The sequence below is a fragment of the Manis pentadactyla genome, chromosome 19 (genome assembly GCF_030020395.1).
Source record: "Manis pentadactyla isolate mManPen7 chromosome 19, mManPen7.hap1, whole genome shotgun sequence".
NCBI classification, from domain to species: domain Eukaryota; kingdom Metazoa; phylum Chordata; class Mammalia; order Pholidota; family Manidae; genus Manis; species Manis pentadactyla.
This window is the reverse complement of record NC_080037.1, coordinates 9,804,583-9,829,810: the sequence shown is the minus strand read 5'-3', so window position 1 is coordinate 9,829,810 and position 25,228 is coordinate 9,804,583. Positions and strand designations below refer to the sequence as shown.

Below are 25,228 nucleotides of genomic sequence, written 5' to 3'. Positions count from 1 at the left end.
CTCTGAGTGTGAGTAGTTTATTTGGGAGGTAATGGGAGGTATTTGGGAGGTAATGCTAAGAGGCACTGGTGGAGTGGAGAGAGACGGGGAAAGGGAAGGAAGCCAGTGAAAGGCGTGCAATAGAGCAGGGAAGCAACCGCGGCTCAGTCCTGCTGGGGAATTCTGGAAGACCGTATAGAGCCCATCTCAGAGAACCCCACCTGATGGACAAAGAAACCCAGATATTATTTGTGAACTTCCTGTGTGAAAGGTGACACCTGCTTCTGGGGGCATTAGCCCTCTCGCCTTCCTAGCTAGCCCTGAGTGCAAACATGCTCCCACAGCGAGAAAAAAAGGACCTCAGGCAGAGCTACAGGTGTTCACCAAGAAGCCTTCCCCCTGTAGAGTGAATGCTGAAGGATAGGGTGACAGCTACAATCCACCCTCTGCACTGCTGGGCTCCATTTGTGCCCCACGTTAAGTTCAGGTTGTCCTGTCACTGATTCTCTAAGGTGATGGCTGACTGCAGTTTCTAATTCTTTAAAGAGAAAGCCTTACAACAGGGGGGCTCCTCGGGCAAACTACAGTCACCATGGCAGCAGCTGTTTCCAAGGCTGTAATCAATATTCAGCATCTCCTTCCTGCAGGTTCATTCTGTTGGTCTACAGGCCTTTCACAGTGGAAAAACCCAGACCTTCATCCCTGAAGGCCCCAGCCTTTCATTCCCATGCCCTTGACAGGCCAACATTGCTGCAAATGCTTATCTGTGACTACCTATGGACACAGGATAATCAAGATCAGATGTCTTTGCCAGTGTAATTCTTTTCTTTGCCTACTGGTCAGTTGGCATGAGGTGCCCCTAATATCCCAGAGGCATGAGGTGCCCCTAATATCCCAGAGGCTGCAGCCTTACTTAGGTTTGGTGGTGCTCTTACTGTGACCCCTGGTGGCACATCTCCCGCCCTAGGAACTAGGCAGGGCTTCTCATCCTGCAGAGCCTCAATTTATAGGGGCAGGAAGCACAAATTCCCCAAGTGGGTCTCTGGGACTGATGGTGAGAGGGGTATTTTACTTGCATATCCTGGCTGCTGTACCCACGATTTCTAGCCATCTGGGATACAGGACCAATAATGGCATTAGTTCAATAAATACACTGCATTTTGAAGTACCCCAGAGGATGTTTTCCCCAAGCTGGTATTTAGATGTGCTATAAAGAAGCTATGCTAATGTGCTGGCAGGCTAGCACTTTTGAGGCCTATTGTAGGGCCAATGGATCCTGTGGTCATGTGCCCATTGTCACATTCCCTTCACTGATTCGTGATGATACTACAGGGGAGCTCAGAAGGATAAATAATTTTCTTTATGTCCTTGGATGTTGGTTCTGACCAAGGCACTCAGGCAGGGAAGGCAAATCATATCTGGCATATGTGTTGATACCAGTCAGGAGATGCTGCTCCCCCAGGCAGATTGAAAGAGTTACACTGTAACCAGCATGCTTCTCAGTGGCTGGTTGGTCTCCTTGAAGGATGGGACCACGCTGAGCGTTCAGCACCCATCTCTGCTGCTAACAGGCTGAACACCCAGTAGCTCTGATGAGAGGGAGCCCGTGTTGTGAGCTCTTGCAGTCTCCTTTTCTACCACCACAATTCCTTGGTTCACAGGCCCACTGGGCAAGCCCTGGCATGGCACAGGACAAAGGCTGGCTGTTCTGCACTGGAGTCCCTCTGGCCCCCTGGCTTTTCAGTGTGTCCTCTGCAGTGAATGTTCTTTAATGGCACGGCCATAAGACATGATGCCCACTTCTGTAAGTCTATCCATTAGCTCTTCCCTAGACTTCCTTATCTCCAGCCTTCCAGTCCTGCCCAATCCTGGCCTGGCCAATCAACCACGCCATTTGCCAATGCTCGAGGGTCCATGTATATACTTCCCTCAAGTCACCTCTTGCTGCAAAGCTCACTGCTGTCTCTCAGGGCCAACCCTGATTGGGGCTGCAGTGTGGCAGCGGTCCACGGTTAGCTCCCGTCAATAAATCAAAGTGACCTGTAGGGGCCGGCCTACGGCCGAGGCTGAGTCCCACTATGGCTGAACACCGCCCTTCCACTCTAGTTGACCAATGCCCTAAGATGGCGCACGCTTAATGGGCGCCACCCTGCCTGGTTAGGTGGCATTAGCATAAGGAAGTTGCTCCTATAGGCTTGCATGATCTTGATCACCATAGGCCAGCTTCCTTTATATAAGGCGTAAGCAGGAAAGAGAAGCACTCTCTCACTCTCCCACTCTCTCTCTCTCACTCACTCTCATTCTCTCTCAATCTCTGTCTCTCTCTCCTCTCATTCTTCCTCTCATTCGCTCCCCCCGGCTGTTGCTTCTTCTCACTCACCTTCTCCCGGCCTTCCGAGCAACAATAAACAACTGAAGTGAACCAGGTCTGTGTACGTATCGCTGTCGTCACCGCCACAAGGGGTGAACGCGGTAGTGACCCATCCATGAGCCAGACTTTTTCCTCTGAAGCCTGACTGCAGAGAAGCCCCACAAGGCTATGGGTGAACTGAGAGGGAGGCCTGGGCACTGCAGAGGTAAGTCCTGTGGGAGTTCCTGCTTCCTGCTCATGTAGCTTACTTGTACCCTCTGAATGCATTCACACCCAATCACAAATGTACCATTTTGGATTGGGCTGTGCCCACCCATGTGTGCTCAGGACTTGCTCATCGAATTCCTAGGTATTGATAGGAAAGTGAGACACGGAAGGGAAGGAGTCCAATGAATAACTGAGCAAATTATCCAAACAATTGAACAGGTTGATGATTGTGGGAGCTCAGAGCTAATGGGAACCCTGGGACATGTAGGGAGCTTGCCTCACGGTATTCCCACATGCCAGTCAAGGGGGCCAGAGTTTTAGTCTACTACTCGCCCTCTGTCAGTTTCCAGGGACACGGACTCTCGTGCACTTCTGACTTGCTATCCACTTTGGCCCAGCACACCTCCGCCGTCAGAAAAAAATCCTCAGGCAGTCAGCAGCAGCCTCGGGCTTGTGGAGGTGACTGCTAAGGGCATATAGTATATCGGGATCTGCAGTACCCCATCGATTTTCAAAATTGAGAGTTGGTGCCCTATCAATGTCCAAATGTAGCAGGTGATTTTATTTTTTAGTATCATTATGAACACATATATTTGATGTGTTTCAATTTCTTGTAGTCATTATTCATTTTAATGCTGCCCTTATTCAAATAATGCTCCTTGGACAGTAGGAGTCTTCTGAAATTGGCTCCTCAGCCCTTTTGACATGAGCCTGGCTTGAGTCTCCTAACTTCCTTATTCTCAAGTATGACAAACTTTCTTGACCCAGACTTGGAGTTTTCACCTAGAGTCCTGTCCTTTTAGTGGAAAGGGCTAGTTAGAGACCATAATCTGGGCAAAAGGGAGATTCATTGTTACTGGGTTGTCACTGGCCTTAGGCCCTTTCAGTACACCTGAGATATATATACATATCTTGAGTTCATGCTGTTTCCAATTCAGATTACTTTCTTTACACTGAAAATCTTAGTTCCTAACACCATTACTATAATTACTTGCTTTATCACACTAAATAGTGCTTTTCAAAATAATAATGCCAACATTAAGATTTCTCCATGGTTCTTTTTGTTCTTAGGGATGTGTTGTCAAAATGCTGAGTTTTATAATCACTTGAAGAAAATTCTTCTATGTGGCTTTGCCTCTAGCTTCACATGCTAGGTGTGTTTACTTCACTTTGTTTTAGATTTTTTAGAGAGTGCATCACTTCTTTTTAATTTAATCTAAAATTAATTAAATTTTTTCCAATTCAATTTTGTGTTTTAATTATGTAAGACATTCCCATGGTTCCAACACCAAAACCATCAAACAGGGTGTTATTAACATTTTGCAGGTGAAAAAACTGAGGAACAGAGAGAATGGTACCTGCCCCAGCACCATAGAAAGTGAGTGGGCTTTCACCATCAGGAGGCAGGGAGCCTGAAGATGGGACGGGCTGTTTCTCAAGTAGATTTGGGTATACTCAGACTCAAGCCCTCCAGTGCCTTCAGTTGTTCTTTCTGGAACAGTCTGTGGTGTCCTTGGAACACTAGAGTTTGCACCCTTCAAAGCAAGGGTCTATCAGCTTGGGGGGACACTTGGCTCCTATTCATGCACCAGGGGCTCTCCCACAATGCTGTTCAGCTTGTGGGTCCCACCGCTGTCTTCCCACCCGCCACCCCCAATGCGTTCAGCTGCAGGAGCCCTGAGAGCCACACCAAGTCATTCCTGGGCTGGGGTCCCATGCTTCCTGGCCCCTTTCAGCAGCTATCAAAGACCCCATTCTCCAAACACAGCTGTGCTAGCGTTCGGCACTGCATTCATTCCCCCCCTTTTCAGCCCCACTCCCACGTCCCCACGGCATAGGACCCAGGTGCCTGTGTGATGTGCAGGGCCTCCGAGAGGAACTAAGCTGCCTGTGCCCCCACCCCTTGTGCCCCTAAGTGGGGGCAGGTGTTCAAGGGGCTGGAAGGACAGGCTCTCCCAGTGGCCACTGTGGCTGCGAATCCAGTAAGGAAGGCTCAGGGCTAATGGAGCTGGAGGGAGCTGGTGGGGAACAACTTGGAGGTGGGATTCTTTTTCCTCAACGTGGGTCATGGTCTCAGCTTTGGCCTGGATGGGGGATGTGGGGCGGAGGGGGAGCGGAGCAGCAGGAGATTGATTGTTCTCATCCAGAGGGCCTGGAAAACTCCCCAGGGCTCAGGACTCTTGGAGATGAGCCAGCTGGGCTGCGCTTGGGAAAAAGGAGAGCTGCCCCCTCTCTCCCTCCTTCTCTTTCTTCTCTCCATCTCCCCCATTTTCTCTCCCCTGAGAGAAAGGCAGCTTGTGGGGGGCCTGGCAGGAACCCTGGCCTGGGAGTCAGGACACTTGGTTTTTGGTTATGGTCAGTCAGTGACATGCTTTCTGACCCTAGATAGTCACTTCACCTCTGGGTCTTAGTTTCCTTGTCCAGAAGATACCTAAGGTTACCTGAGACATTCTCCTTCTGTTACTGGGGCAGGAATTCTACTTGAAATCTGACTTCCATGCTTTCTGTGTCCTTTGATCCTGTTTGCCTTCAGCCAGTCCCTGAGGATCCCTTTCTGAGACCTCCAGGGGAAGGCCTTGGTTCTTGCCTCTTTTCAGAAAGGGAATAAAAATGGGGGCCATGGGGGAGTCACCTGGCCATGAGTCAAGATTCAAGTAAAGACAGCAAAGGAAGTCCTTGATCAGCAATTACCAGTTCAAACTGCGACAGGTGGGTTAGACTTCAGCCTGAATTTCTATAGCTGAACATGTTGGAAAGGTCTCGGGGAGAGGCTCAGTCCCCCACCGGGGAAATCCTCGGGAAATGACTCCTCTCTCAAATATGGAGCCTTTTCCAACCCATTCACGGAGGCATGCCCCGAAGACCTCTGCATATTGGGGCATGTGAGTGTAAGAATGTGTGTGCGTGCTTGTGTGCATGTGACTAGCTAAGAAAAAGGACTAGGTTTTGCTGAGCCCAGCCTATGGGCCAGGTGCTTCCCTTTCCCAGCCCAAGTGCAATAGCTATTACCCAGTGCAGTGGGTACCGTTCAGCTCATTGTACAGAAGAAGAAATGGTTTCGGGGAAAGGTTTTGCTGCTGCAAATGGCAAAACAGGAGTTTGCCCTTGGTGCCCAGAGACCTGACTGTTACCAATTTTCACAGCAGCAGCTGTCTTCTCTCTCACCCTGTCTGGTTTCCCACCAGGGATCTGCTTCTTGGAACAGACCTTCTGGTGCCAGCCCTCGTCCAGATCCAGGTGCTGCTGGCCTCAGTCAAGGTTGGACTCCCCCAGGGCGCCAAAATGTGTGCCCATGCTACTAGTCACGAGGGGAGGTGGCAAAGAAGGTCACTTTCTTTGTCTTTCCTGATTACAGCTGGGTTTCCCGAGGCGAGAACTGTGGTTACATGCGAGCCAACACTGGGATTGAATTTCAGCCACTCGGTTGCCTGGCTTTGCCTGGCGGGGTGCGAGCCCCACGGGGCCCCTGTAGAGCTGAGCGCAGCCTGTGTGGGGGCAGGCACACATCCTTGCTGAGGCTGTCCTGGCGGAGGGGGCTTCTCTTTCAGCTCAGGGATGCAAGGTCTGGGGGGAGCAAAGGGAGGTCCTAGAGCTACCAGGCACTGCCCAGGTCTGTCCCCAAAGGCCTTCTCAGATCGCCCTCTCCACTAGAGGACTTGGGACAACATTATCAAGGCCTAAAATAAGTGCCTGGTCCAGAGCGGACATTCACCTTAATACTTGTTTAATGAAATGAATAAATGGAGGTCTCTTCCTCCCCAGACTCTCCCAGGCATGTTGCTCTGTCCTCTTCATCTCACATCCCTGACAGGGCATTTATCTTATTGAGGGATCCTACCACCCACCACCCCCAGGTTTTCTTGTCCTATCTCTAGAGTAGATAGATCTCTGGGAAGGGGCCCATCTTACCTTTAGGTCATCAAGGATTTGGGGAGGGGTTTTTTTGTGGGCTTCTCAAAGCCCTTGGGAACCAAATCCACAGCAATGGGAATAGAAGCACAGGCAATGGGGAGCAGAGCAGCTGGGGCATCGAAAATTCCCACACATGCGGGAGAGACATGGGGGTGGTCTAGACGGAAGGGCAAGGACCTGCCGGGAAGTTGCACTTGCATTGCAGGCACCCCACTTTACCTGGGATATTTTGGGGGTACTGCTGAAGATTATGGGGATTGAAGCCCCAACAAGCTCTCCTTGGTGCTACTATTGGTATCCAGGGGAGAGAATCCAGGCGTCTGACTGCCCACAGTCTGTGCCAGGGGCTTTGCCTCTAGTCCCAGGAGGGAGGAGGGAAGTAGTGGGGACAGGGGAGAGGAGAGCCTGGGAAAGTGGACGGAGGTGGAGGCCCTGGAGCCGGGGAGGAGTGTGTCATTGGTATTCTGGGCTCTGAGGAGTCCCCACAGTCTGGACAACACTCAAGGCCCACCCCCTGGCACCGGGCAGCACATTCATCACCAGTAGCCCTGGCCAGTGGGCCCTCTGGGCTCCCAGCAACGCCTGCATTTTGCACATTGGTTTGCATGACCAGTAATGTCCATTCCTCGTGCCACTCCTATCCCCTCACCATGTCTAGAGAGTCCCTGACTTGTTTTGCTTAACTTATCAATCTACTGTCTAACCTCCACTCCTCCAGCTGCAAAGTCAGCTCCTCCTCTGTGCAGGGAGTGGGAGCGCCACAGGAGACAAAATCCAATCAGAGCTTCCTCCAGGGAGGTGCCTATGGTCATTTGCACCTCATTCTGCCTTCAAAAAACAGCTTCCTGCCCCCATTTTTATGTGGGTGTGGGATGTCTCTCCAGGAGCAAAGCTTCGCATTCTCCCTTCCCCCTTCCCCCTACTATCTAAGCCTGAGTCCCTCCTCCTCGCCCCAGCGGAAGTCCCTCCGGCTGTCTAACTTCCATCCCTCTTGCTGCAACATCATCCTGGGCCCTGAGCGCTCCCTCGCGCCCCTGTGCCCTCCCTCCCTACTCCAAGTCCTCAGCTTCTCAACCCAGAACGATGTCCTACTTCTCTCGTCCTTGCTCTAGCTGCTGCCGCCGGGAGCCGACGCAGAGAAGGCAGCGGGTCCCGTGACCTTCCTGAGCCCCCCGCGTTCCCGGTCAGGGGGCGGGGGCGGCCCTCGGGAAGGGTGGGGCGGGGCGGGGGGAAGAAAGGGGGTTTTGTGCGGCGCCCGGCGGCCCGGCGCCCTCTTCCGAGCGTCCTGCGGGCCCAGCCTCTCCCTGCGCCCGCGCAGTCCCCGCCGCAGTCTCGGCCGCGGCTGCAGGACCAAGCCGTGGACCCCGAACAGACCCCCGGAGGAGGCGGCAAACTTCGCGGTGCGGCACCCCCACCCCGGCCCAGGGCCGCCCGCCGGCAGGTGAGTGCGTCCGCAGCCCGGCCGCCCGGCCCGGGAGGGGGAGAAAAAAGCAGCGCCCACCGCTGCCCGGGGTCCGCGCCCCCTCCCGCAGCCCTGGCCTCCAGAGGCTCCGGGGCACCGGACTCGCCAGCCCCCGGCACCTGCGCGAGGTCCGCTGTGGGCCCCTCGGAGCGCTACGGCGCCTGCTGCCGGCGCCACCTCTGCCGCTGGCCCCCCATTGCTGCTTGCAGTCTGCCCGGCAGCCCCCTGGAGTCGGAGGGTTAAGGGGAGCGCCCCTCTTGGTCCTTGGGTCCTTCTTCCTGCACGCTCCAGGCCCCGCGCCGCCGCCGAGGTTCCTGACCTTTTCCTGGGCAGGGCGGCGGCGGTCCGAGGTAGCCCCCGACTCCGCGCCCACCCGCCGTGGAGGCAGCCCCGCGGGAGGAGCCGCTCTCAGGCACCCTTCCTCTGGGGACACCTCCGCGGAGCCCGAAGGACAGCCAGCCGTTAGGAGCCGCTGTAGCGGGTCTTCGAGGCGCCCACTGGAGCTGGAATCCCAACTCTGCCACTTACTTGCTGTGCGACCTTGAGCAAGTTAGTTGACCTCTCTGAACCTCGGGTTCCTCATCAATGCAGCGCATAAACAGCATTTTTCTCAAAGTTGAGGTTATACCTGGAAGCACTTAGTAAAAGCCTTGCTTGGCAGGTAAGTAGGCAGAAACTGTTAGCTGGATTCCAGTTACCACTCCTGCTTTCCTCCCTAGCACCACTGGTGGTCTGGGAACCCCCTCCCACTGGACTTCCATACCCACCTCCTATCAGAATAGCTCTGCCCACGTGTTTCTAACAGCACCAAGAGATCTGCCGTCAATGTTTGCACTATTGCAGCACTATTTTGCACAATGCAGCACTGTTAACACCTGTGTTACTTCTACCCCAGACAATACCAGTAACATCAGGGGGCGCTGTTACCCAGAGACCCTCCCACGGTGCTACCAATGCCTGTGTCCTCATGGGTAACAGCACCGTCCACATTTCAGATGTTATCCTAGGAGGAGCTGCTACAATAGCTCAGCTGGTGATGTTGCTAGTAGTAGTATTAGTTGTACTTCCAATAAATAGGACCATTTATGCGGTTACTGCAATTACTCCTGCAGGCTCTGTTAAGGCCTGGCCGATACTGTTCGTGTTGCTGCTTACACAGCCACTAGGGATAGCTGAGAGGCTCCCTTCTGCTGTGATGGGAGCTCTGACCTCCTGTGCGTCCCTGCCAACCAGATGAGTGAGCGCTGGAGCTATGTTCCTATGGAGCAGCCAGCTGGTGGGCATTCAGCATGGTGATGTGGGTGTTGGGTGTGTGTAGGCACGTGCACTCATGCATGTGTGGGCATGCACGTGCTCGCATGCGCACATGCACACACACACAGAGCCTGCTCTTGATTCTCTGCGGATTGGGTCTATGGAGCCTGTGAGGGAGATGGATGTCCGTGGTCAGACAGGAATGACAATGTAACAAGAGGGAAGTTTCCTAAACAGCTCCAGAAACTCAAGACAAGGGACGAAACTTAGAAGCTGGAGTAGCGAGAGAGCTGGAGAGAAGGATGATGTGGCATCAGAGAGGGACAGGAAGACCGCTGAGCTCTTGAGGTTAGAGATGGAGTGGCGTGTCCTGCTCAGGAGGACAAGAAGATGGAGGAGAGGAGGTGGGTGAGTGTGTGGAGAAGGCCAAGGCCTGGATCCTTGGGTCTGCATCTGGTGCTGGATGACAGGATGCTTAACTGTTCTCAGGACTCCTTCCATACAGGAAAGGGCTGAGTGAGGCCCAAGCTCGGTGTGGTTAGGGGGCAGGAGGGGAGGGGTGCAGTGCTCTCTGATTGTGAGAACCATACAATCAGGACCACCCTTTAGCCTCTCTCGGGTCAGTGACTCCTGGTCCTGGAGGTGGGGGTGAGACACCCTCTATGTTCCAGGGTGTCCAGGTCCTCCTCAGCCCTGGAGCTCCTCCCTTCATTCCCCCATCTTCCAAACAGAGGTGAATAGGAGTCCAGAACGTTGGTCCCAGAAAGGCTCCAACTATATGGGTTTCTGGGCCACCTGTCAGAGAGCTGGGACCAGGTCTGTGAGCAGTTCCAGCTCCAGCCCAAAGAGAAGGGAGGGAGGGCTCCAGGAAGGGGCCTGGCCCAAGACCTGGCACAGCTCAAATGTCTCCCTGGCAGGCACTGGCTGCTGATGCCAAATGGTCCTTCCAACCCCCAAAAGCAGTCCTCCGAAGGGCCCCCCTCCCCAGAGCTGGTCTTGGCGATCCTCTGATCTGGCCCCATCAATAACCTCCTCCCTCTCAAAGGTCAGAGAGAGACCCTGGGCATCTGGCTTCTGCCACTTCTCCCCCAGCTCTGACCCCAGGGAGATGATACCCAGGCACAGTGAGGGAAATAAGAGGTTTCAGTGGTAGGGAAGCATCCCTAGGAGGGTCTGGGATCCCTGGGGGGATCTGGGAGAAGACGGAAATTTCCCATCAGCTCAAGCTCAGGAAAGGGGAGGAAGGCAGAGCCTGAACGGGTGGGGATGATGGGGCTGAATAAGGGGCCTGCAGAGGGAATGCACAGCCAGTGGGAATGAGCCGGTCTCTAGGAAGTCTTGACTGCAGACTGACCTTCATCCCTCCTGCTGGCCTGGCCTGTTCCAAGGCAGACTTGGGTCTCCATGCTCTTCTAAGTCTAGCCTGACTCCTAAAAATGATGCGGGACACTAGCTCTGCAGTCTTCCCTCCTGCGGGCAACTGGCCTCGTGCCTGACTTGCTGTGCTGGGGACTTGGGGTCAACTCTCTCCCTCTCTGGGCCCCATTTCTCGATGTCATATCCCCTCATCTATCTGTTATGAGAGTGTAAGTGCTTTAAGATCTTCAGAGGAATATTCTGGGTTCTCAGAGTTTCTGATAGCTAGGGGTGGGAGGAAGATGGCCCCTCCTATTTATTCTTAGCCCCCCTGAGCCCACTCTGCCAGCCTGGGACTGGGGTGAGGGAAGTGAGAGGCTGGATGGAAGCCAGACTGGCAGAGACAGGGGCTTTGTCCCAGATGCTTTCTGAGCCAGGAGATCCGGTGGGAAAGCCCGTGCCAGGCAGGAAGGAAAGGCTGGGAGGAAGAAGGGAGAAGGCAGCCAAGGATGGGGGTGGAGTATCCAGAGGAATAAAGAGAAGACTTTCCTTGTAAGTAATGGTGGGGTTGGGGGAGGTCCAGGAGGGGTTGGGCTGGAGAGAAGTTGTACAGTGCCCAGGTTCAGTCTAGGAGGTCCTCCAGGAGGAGCTACATGGGTATGGCATTCAGGGAGGGAAAGTTCGAGGGGTATTGTGGGAGGAGTCTGGCACTGGGTGGAGCAGAGGGAATTCTTAGTATAATAGCACCCACCATTCATGCTCTAAGCATTTATTGAGCCCCTACTGTGTGCCTGGTGCTGTGCATTTCTACAGGCCTTTTCAGATATAAAGCACTCTCAAAGCCCACAGCCTCATCACAACCTGTGAGGTGGTAGTGATGGTGCTCTTTTACAAGTAAGGAAATAAAGGTCCAGAGAGCATAAGTAATTTGCCTTACATCACAAAGAGAGCTGACTAGGACCCCGGTGTTGGCTGAGGGAGAATCCCTTGGCAGGCAGACAGGGATCAGGACCAGAGAGTTAATGGTGAGGTGGGGACAGCGGGTTTAAGTCCCTGTATAAGTCCAGGGACCAGGACCTGTGTAAGTCCACATAGATGTGGTATGGAGCCAGAAGTCCATCCTGAGGTCTAACCCCATCTTTCCTCCTCAAGTCCCTCCATCAGCTTGCAGCATGGCCCCATTGTTCCTGCCCCTGCTGGCAACCCTGGCCCTGGCACAGGTCCCTGCGGCCTTAGCTGATGCCCTGGAAAGGGACAGCTCAGGTAAGCAATCCGCTAGGGTCACTGTCTGTCTCCTGCATCTCCCCTGTGGCAGGGGTGGCCTCCTGTTGGGCCCTACCGAACTCTTCCAGTCCCAGGGAGAAGATGGAGTTGGGAGGACTCTGGGGGAAGGTCTAGGATGGGACACTTGAAAATAAGTGGGCTCCTAGGAGGGTGGTGGAAACTTGGGGTAGAGCCGGGGAGGGGCACTAGGTACAAGGCTTCCAATCTGTGGGGGACTCTGGGAACCAGATGAATGGGGGGTACACTGAGGACAGGATGAATGCAGCTAGGCAGAACGGGGATGGAGCTGGGAATCTGGGGGTCAAGTCTGAAAGTGAGTCTGAAGGGGACAGACTGGGAAACAGAACAAGGCTAGAGGACCCAGGGAGGAAGGTCAGAAGACCCCGGGGTGTGGCCCAGGACCCCCATGGAGGTACCAGGTGACTATAGGGGCAGAATTGACTGGGAGACTTTGGAGCAGATCTGGAGACCATAGGGGTGGGCCCTGGAGACCTAGAGGTGCTGTTTGCAGGACCCCAGAGGGCCAGGAAAACCCAAGGGTGAGGAGGGGCAATCCCAGGGCTGGTCTGGAGAATCCTGGAGCCAGGCAAGAGGGATCCTGGGGCAGAGCTTGGAAACCCCCCGTGGGACCAGGTGGGACCAGAGCGCGCATTTCCAGCCCTCCCCACCCGCCCACAGAGGACCGGGCCTTCCGTGTGCGCATCGTGGGCACCGCGCCGCTGCAGGGTGTGCTGGGCGGCACCCTCACCATCCCGTGCCATGTTCACTACCTGCGGCCGCCGCCTGGCCGCCGGGCTGTGCTGGGCTCCCCGAGGGTCAAGTGGACCTTCCTGTCCGGGGGCCGGGAGGCCGAGGTGCTGGTGGCCCGGGGGCTGCGCGTCAAGGTGAGCGAAGCCTACCGGTTCCGCGTGGCGCTGCCTGCCTACCCAGCGTCACTCACCAATGTCTCCCTGGCTCTGAGCGAGCTGCGGCCCAACGACTCAGGCATCTACCGCTGCGAGGTCCAACAGGGCATAGATGACAGCAGTGATGCTGTGGAGGTCAAGGTCAAAGGTGAGAGGGCAGGGGCAGGGAGAGGTTCCTGAGAGAAGGAGGGAAGGGCGCCTGCCCTTAGGGAGCCCACAGTCTGAGAGGGGAGCCAAGACACCTGGAAGGCACAGACTGAGTTGAAAAAGGAGTAGACACAGGCTTTTGTTACCTCCTTTCTCTCATCAGGTGGAGGCAGTTCTACCCACAGTCTAACATAAGCCCCTCATGCTGATTAGTGAGCACAATTTGAACTTTTCCCTTTGTGTCCTGGGGTGTGACCAGGTCGGTGAGGGGAGGTCAGTGTGCTGGGGGATCATGCCTCAGGAGTCCCTTCTGCTTCTCAGGGGTCGTCTTTCTCTACCGCGAGGGCTCAGCCCGCTACGCTTTCTCCTTCTCTGGGGCCCAGGAGGCCTGTGCCCGCATCGGAGCCCGCATTGCCACCCCGGAGCAGCTCTATGCCGCCTACCTTGGGGGCTATGAGCAGTGTGATGCTGGCTGGCTGTCCGACCAGACCGTGAGGTGGGCTGGGGCTGTGGACCGGGAGCTTCTAGTTGTCTCTGAGGCGGCTGTGGCCTCTGGTCCTGCCAGGGGCTGCCTGCTGCCCCAGACTAGCCATACAGAGCCCCCCACCTCAGGGGAATGAGGCTGGTCTGCATAGGGTGAGTGAGGACCCTGCCCTGGGAGTGTGGGTCCCTCAGAGCTGGGAGGACAATTGGCTCTACTGAAAGGCAGTGTGATTCAGGACAGACGCCTGGGTGTGGCTCCCTAGTGAAGGCATCTGTACCACCTTCCAGGTATCCCATCCAGACCCCGCGAGAGGCCTGTTACGGAGACATGGATGGTTTCCCTGGGGTCCGGAACTATGGAGTGGTAGACCCGGATGACCTCTATGATGTCTACTGTTATGCTGAAGACCTGAACGGTGATTGGGGTGAGGGGTTTCTAGGTTAGAGCTCCTTCTCCAGTGCTACCCATAGTTGCTCCTGGAGCCTCTGCTGGACCTTCCTGTCCCTCATGGGTTTAAGGGGGTACCCAGGGGGTAAGGAAACAATCAGTGTCCCTCCCTCGGAACACTGTCACAGAGGCAAGTTCATGGCCCAAACCTCAAATAGGTGGTAGGAGACTGAGTTTGAGTTTTGACTCTGCTGCTACCTGCCGTGCGTGCACTTTCTACCTCTTGGCATCTTTGGGCCTCAGTTTCCTTCTTTGCAGAATGAGGAAGTAGGGCCATTTTCCTTGAGCAATCATGTCCATGCCAAGGTTCTCTCCAGACTTTGATCCTATGAAATAGGGTAGTTGAATCTGTGTTATGGATGAGAAGACTGAGGCCTAGAGAAGCCTGCCCTGCGTCTCTGTGGGAGCCAAGGGTGGAAGGGGACGCCAGCTTCCTGGTAACCCAGCCTCCCCTTCCCTAGCAGGAGAGCTGTTCCTGGGCGCCCCTCCAGACAAGCTGACGTTGGAGGAGGCACGGGCGTACTGCCGGGAGCGGGGTGCGGAGATCGCCACCACGGGCCAGCTGTATGCAGCCTGGGATGGTGGCCTGGACCGCTGCAGCCCAGGCTGGCTGGCCGATGGCAGCGTGCGCTACCCCATTGTCACACCCCGCCAGCGCTGCGGCGGGGGCCTGCCTGGTGTCAAGACTCTCTTCCTCTTCCCCAACCAGACCGGCTTCCCCAACAAGCACAGCCGCTTCCATGTCTACTGCTTCCGAGGTGAGCGGCCTCCCTGCAGAGGCGGAGACCGACCCCAGAGAGGCAGGGCGGCGCGCTGGGGTCCTACGCCGGCTCTGGGCTTTTGTCTCTCAGGTCTTTGCCATGTGCCTCAAGGAGCCTTGGGTGATGCCCAGCTTGCCACCTCGGGTTCTAATTCTGGTCATGCCCTCTGGCTTGGGCTGTGTGACCTCACGGAGTGCTCACCTCTCTGCCTCTGCTCACCTGCCTTCACACGACGAGTCTGGTCTTGTCTGTTCTAGTTTTAAAGCCACCTATCCCCTACTGGGCTGCCAAGTGTGTTTTCATTTCCGGTCATCTTAGTAGAGCACAGATGACCAACATTCTCTGAATCCAGCGAATGATCTGCTCCAGTTAACCAAATGCCCTCAAGGGCCCTCAAGGCTGTTTACAGAGCCTTTAGCTTGAAGTTGTCGGATCTTTAGCCACCAAACACTGAAGAGCAGACACAAGTCTTCCCCAGGGAGCAAGTCCTCAAGGAAAGTCGGGTGTAGAGATGGCCTCCTGACCTCATCTTATACTGGGAGCTGAAGGGGAGACAGTGCCGGGGGCAGAGGCCTAGGGTGACTGGCAGACAGGGAGGCATTGCCATGGATGTCTGGGCCCTTGCTTCAGCTGTAAGCCTGCGGTACTGGTGCAAGGGCTGGAAGCAGAAGTGGGAGAACAAGGCACAGCCTTTACCCTCGAGGAACTCTTAGTCTGAAGGGCGAAGACACGGTTTTTGCCATGGGCGCCTCCAATCTGCCGGAAGATGAGATACTTTGCTCCCAGCATGAGGTGACACTGACAGAAAATAATCACTTCTGCTGGGACAGATCTCCAAACATCTTTGGCCTGGGGCTAGGGAGAGGTTTGGAATTGAAGTCCATAGGAAGACATGTCCACCTGGAAAGGTTTACTGAATTGGGATGATGTGATAATAATAGCTAACAGGTCCGTGCACTGCTTATGATTCTGTGCTTTTGAAATGGAAGGAGGAATTGAATTAAGAGGAGGGCAGAGGGGAGAGGATGCCTATGGTTGGAAGCAGGTGGAGGATGGAGGCAGGCAAGGGCACAGGTTTGCTTGTCTGGCATGAGCAGGGCTCAGTGGAGTAGGTGATGAGGGCAGGCTGTGCTGTCCTGTCTCATCTGGCTGAGCACAGACGGCCCTCAGGGCTTTTCTTAGCCCAGTTCCACCTTCGCTTCTTTGGTGTTGAGCTCTTAGCTCCCTTGAGACAAGGTGATCCATTCTAGAACTCTGGTTATTTGAAGGGAACAGATTGCAGAAGGATGGGGCAGTCCATTCTTTTGCCCTCTTGCCCCGATATGAGACCCTCAGGTGGAGACTTGAGTGTTCTTGTACCCTGCCCTTCAGCTCTCCTGTGGTGATGGCAGCCTATCCCTTCCATTCCAAACATCTTGGGACCACTGGGATCCCTCACACCTTGCCCCAAGACCAGGATCCCGACGTGCTGAGGCCATTCTGTCCATCCTTCTGCCTCCAACTCCTCCCTCAAGGGACTGTCTCTTCCCGGAGCCTCTCCTGACCTTCTATCTGAAGCAGTAATTCCCACTATCCTGTCTCCTCACTCTGCTTACTTGCTCTCTATGTGGTAACATTATGTTTATTTGTTCATTGTCTTATCTAGCTTATAAGTTCCCTTGACGGCAGGGAGCGTGCTGTTTTGACACATACTGCGCACTTGATGAATGCTTGAGGAATGTGTGATAGAATCTCAGAATGCTCCCTGGGTCCCATGAGTGCCCTACGGGGAAGATGAGAGAGAATTAAGAGAATTCTATGGTCTCTGGGTCTACTACAGAGCCCTCACATGCCACCATGACCTGGGAGGGCACAGCCACGTATTTAACCTCCCACTGGCACCTTTCTCCTGCCACAGACTCTGCCCAGCCCTCTGCCATCCCTGAGGTCTCCAACCCAGCCTCCGACCTGGCCTCTGATGGACTGGAAGCCATTGTCACCGTGACAGAGACCCTGGAGGAACTGCAACTGCCGCAAGGAGCTGTGGAGAGCGAGTCCCGAGGAGCCATCTACTCCATTCCCATCGTGGAGGATGGAGGAGGTGGAAGTTCCACTCCAGAAGACCCAGCAGAGGCCCCTAGGACCCTCCTAGGTAACTCAAATTCCTTATCCTGGGAGAAGATGAGGGCAGAAGGTGCAAGCCCAGTGGATGCCGTAATTAGGGCTTGGGTTAGGGCTGGGGTTATGGAGGCATGACTCTGCCCTGTCGGTTCTCAGCAGCTCAGTGTGCAGGGCATCTCTCTTGTCTCTCTCCAACCTTTGCCTTTCCAGCAAATTCCACTCCAAACTCTCTGGGTCTGGAGATGCTTGGACTAAGGAGCTGCCTTCCGGGAAGGAGGGGCCTCTTTTTTTTGGTCCCTCCTCTTCCTCACCTACCCAAAATAGACTAGAGAATTTTAACAGGCTAGGAGAGAGAGATGCAATGACCATGTTTCCCTGGGGACAGCTCACAGAGCCTTCCCAAGTGTTGCCTGAACATTGCAGCTCAAGATGAAGTTCTTTCAGTTTGGAGCAAAGACAGCTCTCCCAGGACAGGCTCTTCCCTCTGGCCCCAAGCCTCAGCACCCCCAGCCCTGCCTTTCTTGCCTTCCCCCTTCCTGCTTCCAGGCCTCTGGTGGGTGCTGTCCCTGGTGCTGAACCATCTGTGCTTTGTCTAGAATTCAAAACCCAAACCATTGTACCTCCCTTGGGGTCCTCAGAAGAGGAAGACAAGGTGTTGGAGGAAGATGAGAAATACAAGGAGGAAGAGAAAGAGGAGGAGGAAGAAGAGGAGGAGGTGGAAGATGAGGCCCTGTGGGCCTGGCCCAGTGAGCTCAGCAGCCTGGATGAAGAGGCCTATCTCCCCACTGAGCCAGCCCTAGAGGAATCACTTTCTGAGGCATCCCCGCCGCTGACAAGGGCAGTCCTACAGCCTGATGTGTCACCACCACCTGATGGAGAGCCAGAGGCCCCTAGGCCTCCAGGGGTCCTTGGACCACCCACTGGGACTCTGCCAACTCCCAGGGAGGGGAGCCTGGCACCCCCACCGCCTTTCACTCCAGCTGGGGCAAGAGAGGTTGGGGAGGAGACTGGGGGTCCTGAGCTGTCTGGGGTCCCTCGAGGAGAGAGTGAGGAGACAGGGAGCTCCGAAGAGTCTCCTCTCCTGCTTCCAGCCACAAGGGCCCCTGAGGGTCCCGGGGACCCGGAGGTCCCCTCTGAAGAGAATTCTGGAAGAACTGTCCCAGCAGGGACCTCAGTTCGGGCCCAGCCGGTGCTGCCCACTGACAGTGCTGGCCAAGGCGGAGTGGCCATGGCCCCCTCACCAGGTAACTGTGCCCAAGGCTCAACTGCTCTCTTTCTCCTTCTCTCCCTGCAGCTCTGGTGCACCTGACCTGTGGTCCTTTAACCCACCATTGCCCCAGCCTCTCTTGTCCCTTGCCGTCTTTATCCTACCCACCTCTACCTGTAGTTTTCCGATCTTGGATGCCCCACCTGTGACCTCCATCCCAGCATTCTGACCCCTCACACCATCATCCCCAGCTCCATGACTCCCATCCTGTGACCCTCTCCCTGTTTCTGAAGCCCTCACCCTGGGACCCCAGTCCCACCACTGACCACCTGGGACTCTTCCATACTCTCAGCTCCCCGCCTGTGACTCATGTCTTACTGGCCCCACAGAGCACCCTCATGTCTCATGGGATAGGGTACCCTGTCACCTATCGCACTCTTTGGGTCCCAGGCCCCTCTTCCACTGCTCCCTTCCCTCTCCTGTGTGCCACCTGTAGCCCCTGCAGCCACCCCCACTGATAGCAGGGAAGCCTGGAGTTCCCTCCCTGCCCCTCAGCCTCTGGGGTCTAGGAGAGTCCTTACTCCTACAGAGCCTTAAGCAACTACTTCTGTGAAGTATTTTAAAAAATGTTTCATGGAAAACAAGCCTTGGAAATAAATCTCTATTAAACCTCTTTATAACCAACCCTCTGGCACCCTCTGTCTCCACCCTCAGCTGTCTGCCCATTTCAGTCCGTGGATTTGTGTCATGGGTAGCTCTTTGATGCTTCTTTTTGGTACCATCTCTCTCCTCTCCTTCTCTGGGTCTGTGTGTTTTTCTCATCTGCAAGCCTTCCTGTCCTAGCAGTCTAACAGCCCCTTGCTGTTCCCTCCTCCTGTTCTTCTCAGACTCCACTTTCTTGCCTGACTGCTGCGACCCCAAATCTTGACTGTTCGCATTACCTCAGAGAAGTCATTGCGAATCAGTCTGCAAGAGTACTGGGAGTTGTAGTCCCTCACCCCTGATGGGGAGAAGCCTCTGCACCCTGGAGTGTGCCTGTGTGTGTGTTCATTTCTGATCCACCTTGATGGCTCCCGTACAGAGCTATGCACACAGAGCAGTGACTGAAAAAGTCCCTTTTAGAGGCTGGTCCCTGGGGTCCAGGTGCCCTGGGGCCCTGTTTCTAGCATCTCAGCGGGTGGGTGGTACCTAGCACTCGTCCCTGCTGCCCTCAGCATCCCCCTCCTCCACTGACCCCTGCACTAATGACCACTCAACCCCCTAGGAAGAATGGGTTCACCCTCCTCCCTGAATCCGAAGGATCTCAAGGTCTCTAATGTTGGAGAAGATACAAAGCAGTGGACGAGGATGGAGAGGGACTAAAGAGGAATGAGGGGTTAGGTTCTAGGGCCTGAGAGAAGTCTTACCTATTCAGGGAAGGTTGGGCTTGCCAGTGGACACCCCTGGAAAAGGCCGGGATCCTCCGAGTCCCAGACGGCCCAGGTGGGCTAGAGGTCCCTGCATCACACCCAGGCTCACCCATTTCAACGATTGGCTCCTGTCCAGCTGGCCTTGGAGTTGAGCACTGCGAGGAGTGGGGAGAGGAGCACCATGGGAAGTGCCTGCCATGTCTTAGTTACCACCCACGGAGGATGAGTGAGGGACCCTCTCGCGCACCATTGCAGCAAGAGGGAAGAGAAACTTAATTGTGCATAGTAACCAGCCCAAAGAGCAGGAGGAGGGAGGACCAGAAAGTTCCACAAGGAGTCTCTCCACCCGACTCTGCCTGTGCTGGTTCAGGTTCTGCAGCCCACAGCCAGGGGGAGGGACTTATGGTCTGGGTAGGGAACCTAGGTTTGAGGGTCTCTATCCCTTAGGGCTGGGGGGTTGGACAGAGGAGCAGAGAGGACAACAGGAGGAGCAGGAAAGTGTGAGGAGTGGAAGGGGGTTCAGGACACTTACCCTCTGTGGGAGCTGGTGCTTAATGGGTTAAATAAAACACCTCCCCTCCTCACCTTTGCCCAGGAAATAGAACTACCAGTTTGGCAGGAGGGAAGATGACAGGGTGGTGGTGCTGGAACAGCTGATTCATTTTACCCAAAACAGCTAGGTCATCCAGCAAGATTCTTTGAATCAACTCCAGCTTCTCCTCCCCCCACCTCTGCTCTGACTCCCATCTCCCCCCAGGCAGTGAGTTCTCGGGCCAGAGTGAAGCACTGTGGGCTTTGCCCTTGGCTGCTAAAGGCTGAGGGCACAATCTAAGCAGTCTCGCCCAGGGGTGTTCCACTTCCCAGGGCTGAGAGCTCTGGCCTGCACTGTGTCTGTGGTGCCATCTTCCCCTGGGTCATCTGGAGCAGAACGAAGTCGAATCTGACAGCCCTTCTGGCACCCAGGGCCAGCCTAAGAGCTGCCACCTCCCACCCCAGGACCCAGAGAGGATCGAGTCCAGGAGGAGAAGGCAGATGGCCTTGCCAGACAGAGCTGGGCTCAGACTGCAGATCGCAGGCCTTCAGGGAAGTGTGTTAGTCTAAGAAGACTACCTGGAGGAGGGGGAGCCAGAGGGAGCGAGATGGATTGAAGGGGTTTCTAGGCTGGGGGACCTGCAGAAGGCTGGAAGTGGAGGGGGAAAGGGGAGCCTGGCAAGGGGGAAAAGTCTGGGAGATGAGAAGGGAAGCAAAGGGGCCTGATGGTGATGACGGCAGGACAGAGGGAGCCGCTGTAGCATCGTTCCTGGGGTTGGGTGGGGGGCACAGAGAGGGAAGTGGATCTTCACTAACAGTTTCTGGGGCTGCCTCTGCCCAGCGGACGTTAGGAGGAATGGTTAGCTCCCACCTGGACCACCCCAGTATCGGGCCCCAGAGCAGTTAAGGGCAGGTCACATCTCACTGTTGCTATGGTGACTCTCCTCTCCCCTCCAGGTCCACCCTGCCTACCTAGTCTATACTGAACTGGGCTGGGACCTGGCACTGGCACAAAGACAAGGGGTGGGGGACTGAACTCCAGTCCCAGAGTAGTAAAGTGATCTCCCAGTGTCACCCAGCACGTCCAGGAGCCAGATAAGAGTCCAGGTCTCATGACTGACAGCCCGGTATCTTGCCTCTCGGTGGCGCTGGGTCCTGAGGGCCTTCCTGGTTGCTTCCTCCAGCGCCTGTTGGACTAGGCCCACACTGGTGGGCATGACAATAAACAGTGCAGGACCGAGTCAGTGCTGAAGTTGGGGGGTGGGGAGGAGGGGCGGGGTGGGTAAGAGACCCAGAACTAAGACAAGGAGGTCAGGACTGGGGACGCAGAGGCCACTCCTGGAGGCCTCGGATGCAGAGATGCGCTCTCCTGCTCCCCCCACCTCACTTCTCTTCCTGCCAGGTGACTGTGTCCCCAGCCCCTGCCACAATGGCGGGACATGCTTGGAGGAGGAGGAGGGGGTCCGCTGCCTGTGTTTGCCTGGCTATGGGGGGGACCTGTGCAATATCGGTGAGTGTATTGTGGGGCAGGGTGGGTGGGGGTAGATCTGAAGCCTGGACCCACAACATATGTCACAACGTGCTAGTTACCAAGGGAGAGGGTGGCACAGGTTTTGGCCTTATCTTTGATGAACCCACATTCCCCCATTTAGGCAAATCACATAACCTCTCTGAACTCCACCCTTACTTTCCTCATCTGTTAGTGGAACCAGAAATACCTTTCTCAGGGGGTTCTGTGAGAGGAGTGCTTAGCATACTCCTGGTATTTGGTAGGCAGTCAATACCTGCCACTTTCCATTCTCCTGGGAGGAGAGGAGGGTACAGCCATTCTGTAGGATAGAGGATTGCAGAGACCCAGGCCTAGACTCCAGACCTCACCCTGGTCCCTGTGACTCACTGAAGGAAGGCATCAAGGTCTTCTGCCCTAGGGCCCCACTGGACTACTCCTCACCCCTCATGCCCTACCAGATCTTTGGCACCACTTTCCTGCCCTTTAGCTCTGCTTCCATGGTCTGCAGTGGTGGGAAAAAGCCCCCTTCCGGGGAGCCTGGCCTTTCTGGGTCCCAGGGTCCTTCCACCTAAGTCGCCTGCCCTTCTGTGCCCCAGGCCTCCACTTCTGTAGCCCTGGCTGGGACTCCTTCCAGGGCTCCTGCTACAAGCACTTTTCTACACGAAGGAGCTGGCAGGAGGCAGAGACCCAGTGCCGGATGTACGGGGCGCACCTGGCCAGCATCAGCACGCCTGAGGAACAGGACTTCATCAACAGTGGGCTGGGGACGGGGCTGACAGGGACCCTGTCATCTGCTCTCTCTCACTCATCACTCACTAACCAATCATTTAAAGAGTGAGTGTGCTAGTTAATTAATTCCCTTATTCATTAATTCAGGTACTCGTTCTTTGGTTTACTTCATTCATTCATTCATTCATTCATTCATTCACTTCTCCCTCTGTCTCCCTCCTTCCCACTCCACACATGGCTAGTGCGGCTTCAGGCAGGGGAGGGCTGAGGTTTGCTCAGGAAATGCACCTGCATCAGCCAGGTGGCTGCTGGGCTGGAGGTGCGGGGTGGCTTGGGAGGGGGCCTTCCGTCCCTCCGCACCTGCAGGCCCTCCTACCTTCATCTGCTTCCCTCGACTCTGACCTCCTTGCGAGTTTTTACTCTTTTCCCAGCTTTCAGTTTCTAGCCCTGGTGGTATTTCCCCCCGCCCCCAGCCCCGCCCCTGCCTTCCATCAAGCCGGTGCGCAGAGGTTGGGGGGAGGGATGAAAAGAGGGGAGCGCGGATCTGGGATCGCGGGAGGGGCTTCCCCGCGGTCCCCCGCAGACTGCCGGGTGGCGGGGAATGGCCGCCACCTGCTGGCAGCGGAGCTCACCGCGCCCTCGTCTTCCTGCGGTTCTCCCCCAGATCGATACCGGGAGTACCAGTGGATCGGGCTCAATGACAGGACCATAGAAGGCGATTTCCTGTGGTCAGACGGCGTCCCCCTGGTGAGAGGCTCGGCCGCCCCTCACACTGTCGAGGTCGCGACTTCAAGGCAATTTCGCCGTCCGCCCCAGCGACCCCATCCCTCCCTCCCTTTCTCCTGGCCCTTCCCTCCTCTCTGCGCCCTCTTCCCTTCCTTGTCCCTCTCACTTCTTTTCTGGCCCCCACGATTCCTTCCCCCAAAGTCCCTGACCTCTCCTTCTTCCTTCCTGGGCTCCCCAGCCCCTTGGCCCACAGCCTCCCTCTCCTCATTCCTCCAAGTGCGCCTGGTGTCGGAGCCCCTCGCTACCTTCTCCACCCCTGTCCCCCCAGCTCTATGAGAACTGGAACCCCGGGCAGCCTGACAGCTACTTCCTGTCTGGAGAGAACTGCGTGGTCATGGTGTGGCACGATCAGGGACAGTGGAGTGATGTGCCTTGCAACTACCACCTGTCCTACACCTGCAAGATGGGGCTGGGTGAGGGCGGCAACGGGCGGAGGAGTGGAGGCTAGGAACTGATGTGTGCCCAGAAGGAGGGGGCAGAGCTGCACAGAGGAGTCGGAATGGGTGCCAGGCCATAGCCATGGAGGGATAACAAATTAGGTGGTCCTCTCAGAATCCCTGCTTTTTTCATCCCTCTTCCGAGAACTGTCACCCACAGAGCCAGGCTCCTAGCTCCTGACTGTGTCCCCCCTGCAGTGTCCTGTGGGCCCCCACCGGAGCTGCCCCTGGCACAAGTGTCTGGCCGCCCACAGCTGCGCTATGAGGTGCACACAGTGCTTCGTTACCGGTGCCGAGAGGGGCTGGCCCAGCGCAACCTGCCACTGATCCGCTGCCAGGAGGATGGTCGCTGGGAGCCCCCCCAGATCTCCTGCGTGCCCCGTAGGCCTGTGAGTGCCAGGAGGAGACAGGTGGGAGGCACTAGCCAGCAGCAGCCCTGGGCTCCAGGCCTAGCTCTTCCAGTCCTTGGCTGTGTGACCTTGGAGTAATCACTCCCCCTCTCTGGGGCAAAGGGAAGGTGGCTGGGTGCTCTGGGGTCCCTTTTATTGCTGATGTCTGAGAACTTGTGGCCACACTCTGGGCACTTAAGCTGGGGTAAGTGTTTTGATGAGGTCAGGGGTCAAGGAGCAATAACACCAGAAGTTAGGCTCTAAGAAGAGAGGGAAGGAGGAGGAGCCCAGGGTGGAGGGTGAGTGTGTGTGTCTTCCCCAGGCTCGAGCTCTGCACCCAACGAAGGTCCCAGAAGGACATCAATGGAGGCTCCTGGGGCGCTGGAAGGTGCGGTTGACCCCTCCTTCCAGTCCTGTTCCAGGTCCCTAGGGGCCAAGGCCTTGTCCACTGCTGCCCCCAGCATTGCCCTCTCCCCACAACCCTCCCTCACACCCTATGCTCTTCCCATCACAGGAAGTTACCACATGAGAGGGGTGGGGCTGGAATCCAGAATTCCCTGAAGGGACTTCTGGGAACTACCTGGGCAGCTCCAGCCCAGCCTGAGCCCTCTCATCCCTGCTCTGTGCCTCAAGTTTTTCCCTCAGGGCCTCGAGTAAGTCCCTAAGTGCCTCAGCTGCCCTCTCCTTGCCAGCCATCCTGTCCCCTCCATTCCCCTGGGGGGCACTGTGCCCACTCTCTGTTTTCCAAGGAAATGGATTTGCAGGATGGAGTGCCTGTAAAGCCAGCAGGAAATACAGCTGTATTTGGACACAAGGGGTTTGATTCTTCTGTGTGTGAGAGAAAGACAGGGAAGTGGGACTGGGCTGGGCCTCACAAGATAAAGAGACTTTGTGTGTTCATTAGATTCCGAAGGTCCGAGGAGTCCCCAGCATATTAGTGGATAGAGCAGTGCCTTGTAAGAAGAGCTGCCCAGCGAGGGTTCACGGAATAAAGAAGCCCATGGGGACTGGGCGTCAGGATGGTTGGAAGGAGCTGGAGTGCCCAGCTTGAGCAGAGCTAGACGAGTTCAATCTAGGGAGGAATATGGGCTGAGGGCCCAGGAGGAAGCCAGAGGTTGGTGCCTCCTTGTCCCAGTTCTGAGGTTCCTCAGGGAGGTTTGAGAGGGTGCTGTGTGTGCAGGGAACGCAACTCTGGGGTTTGGGCTCTGGGAAGGTTTACCTCCAGCAGAGAAGGCAGAGATGCAGGAATGGGGAAACTAGGTCCCCAACCCTGACGCAGACTGGGCTCTGGGGAAACACCTGCAGGTCTTCTAGGCTGTGGCCAGAAGAAGGCGCTGCAGCTGCAGACAAGGCGGCCAGAGGGTGTCTTGCGCGCTTGCGTGAGTGGAGCTGGACCGGAGGAGCGGGAGGGTCCCAGGATACCGCCAGGGGGCGCCGCGGTCTTTCTTTTCGAGGAGCCCAAGGCAGGGATGGAGGATACCGGGCTGTGGAGGGGAGGGTAAGACTTCCGGCCAGGGCGCCCTGGCCATGGGGGCTGTGAGTCAGCGGAGACTGAGATGGT

The 25,228-nt window shown here is 55.9% G+C and overlaps 1 protein-coding gene across 11 annotated transcripts; it reads left to right on the top strand.

Annotated features, from left to right (window-relative positions):
• The first annotated feature begins 7,696 nt into the window (after positions 1 to 7,696).
• On the top strand, positions 7,697 to 24,471 carry BCAN (brevican). 11 transcript variants are annotated; one of them, XM_057495040.1, is made up of 16 exons: positions 7,697 to 7,910; positions 8,265 to 8,480; positions 9,044 to 9,207; positions 11,694 to 11,804; positions 12,504 to 12,878; positions 13,199 to 13,373; positions 13,649 to 13,785; positions 14,270 to 14,566; positions 16,467 to 16,700; positions 17,266 to 17,913; positions 21,219 to 21,326; positions 21,923 to 22,081; positions 22,720 to 22,802; positions 23,110 to 23,254; positions 23,477 to 23,667; positions 23,990 to 24,471. In XM_057495040.1, exons 3-16 carry the CDS (start codon positions 9,165 to 9,167, stop codon positions 24,095 to 24,097), a joined length of 2,814 nt encoding a protein of 937 aa, XP_057351023.1. In that variant the 5' UTR covers positions 7,697 to 7,910; positions 8,265 to 8,480; positions 9,044 to 9,164; the 3' UTR covers positions 24,098 to 24,471. The 11 variants fall into 11 exon arrangements, with proteins under 11 accessions (XP_057351023.1, XP_036778447.2, XP_057351026.1 ...); XM_036922552.2 differs by lacking the exon at positions 8,265 to 8,480 and having other exon boundaries at positions 14,273 to 14,566; XM_057495043.1 differs by lacking the exon at positions 8,265 to 8,480 and having other exon boundaries at positions 17,308 to 17,913.
• Positions 24,472 to 25,228: the final 757 nt, after the last annotated feature.

What these genes read in the sequence shown, in the direction of transcription:
- BCAN (XM_057495039.1), top strand. Translation starts at nt 9,165, where the DNA reads ATGAGTGAGCGCTGGAGCTATGTTCCTATGGAGCAGCCAGCTG. An exon ending in TGTGGAGGTCAAGGTCAAAG is followed by an intron (nt 12,879 to 13,198) that starts GTGAGAGGGCAG and finishes TCTGCTTCTCAG; the next exon opens with GGGTCGTCTTTCTCTACCGC. An exon ending in GGAACAGGACTTCATCAACA is followed by an intron (nt 22,082 to 22,719) that starts GTGGGCTGGGGA and finishes GTTCTCCCCCAG; the next exon opens with ATCGATACCGGGAGTACCAG.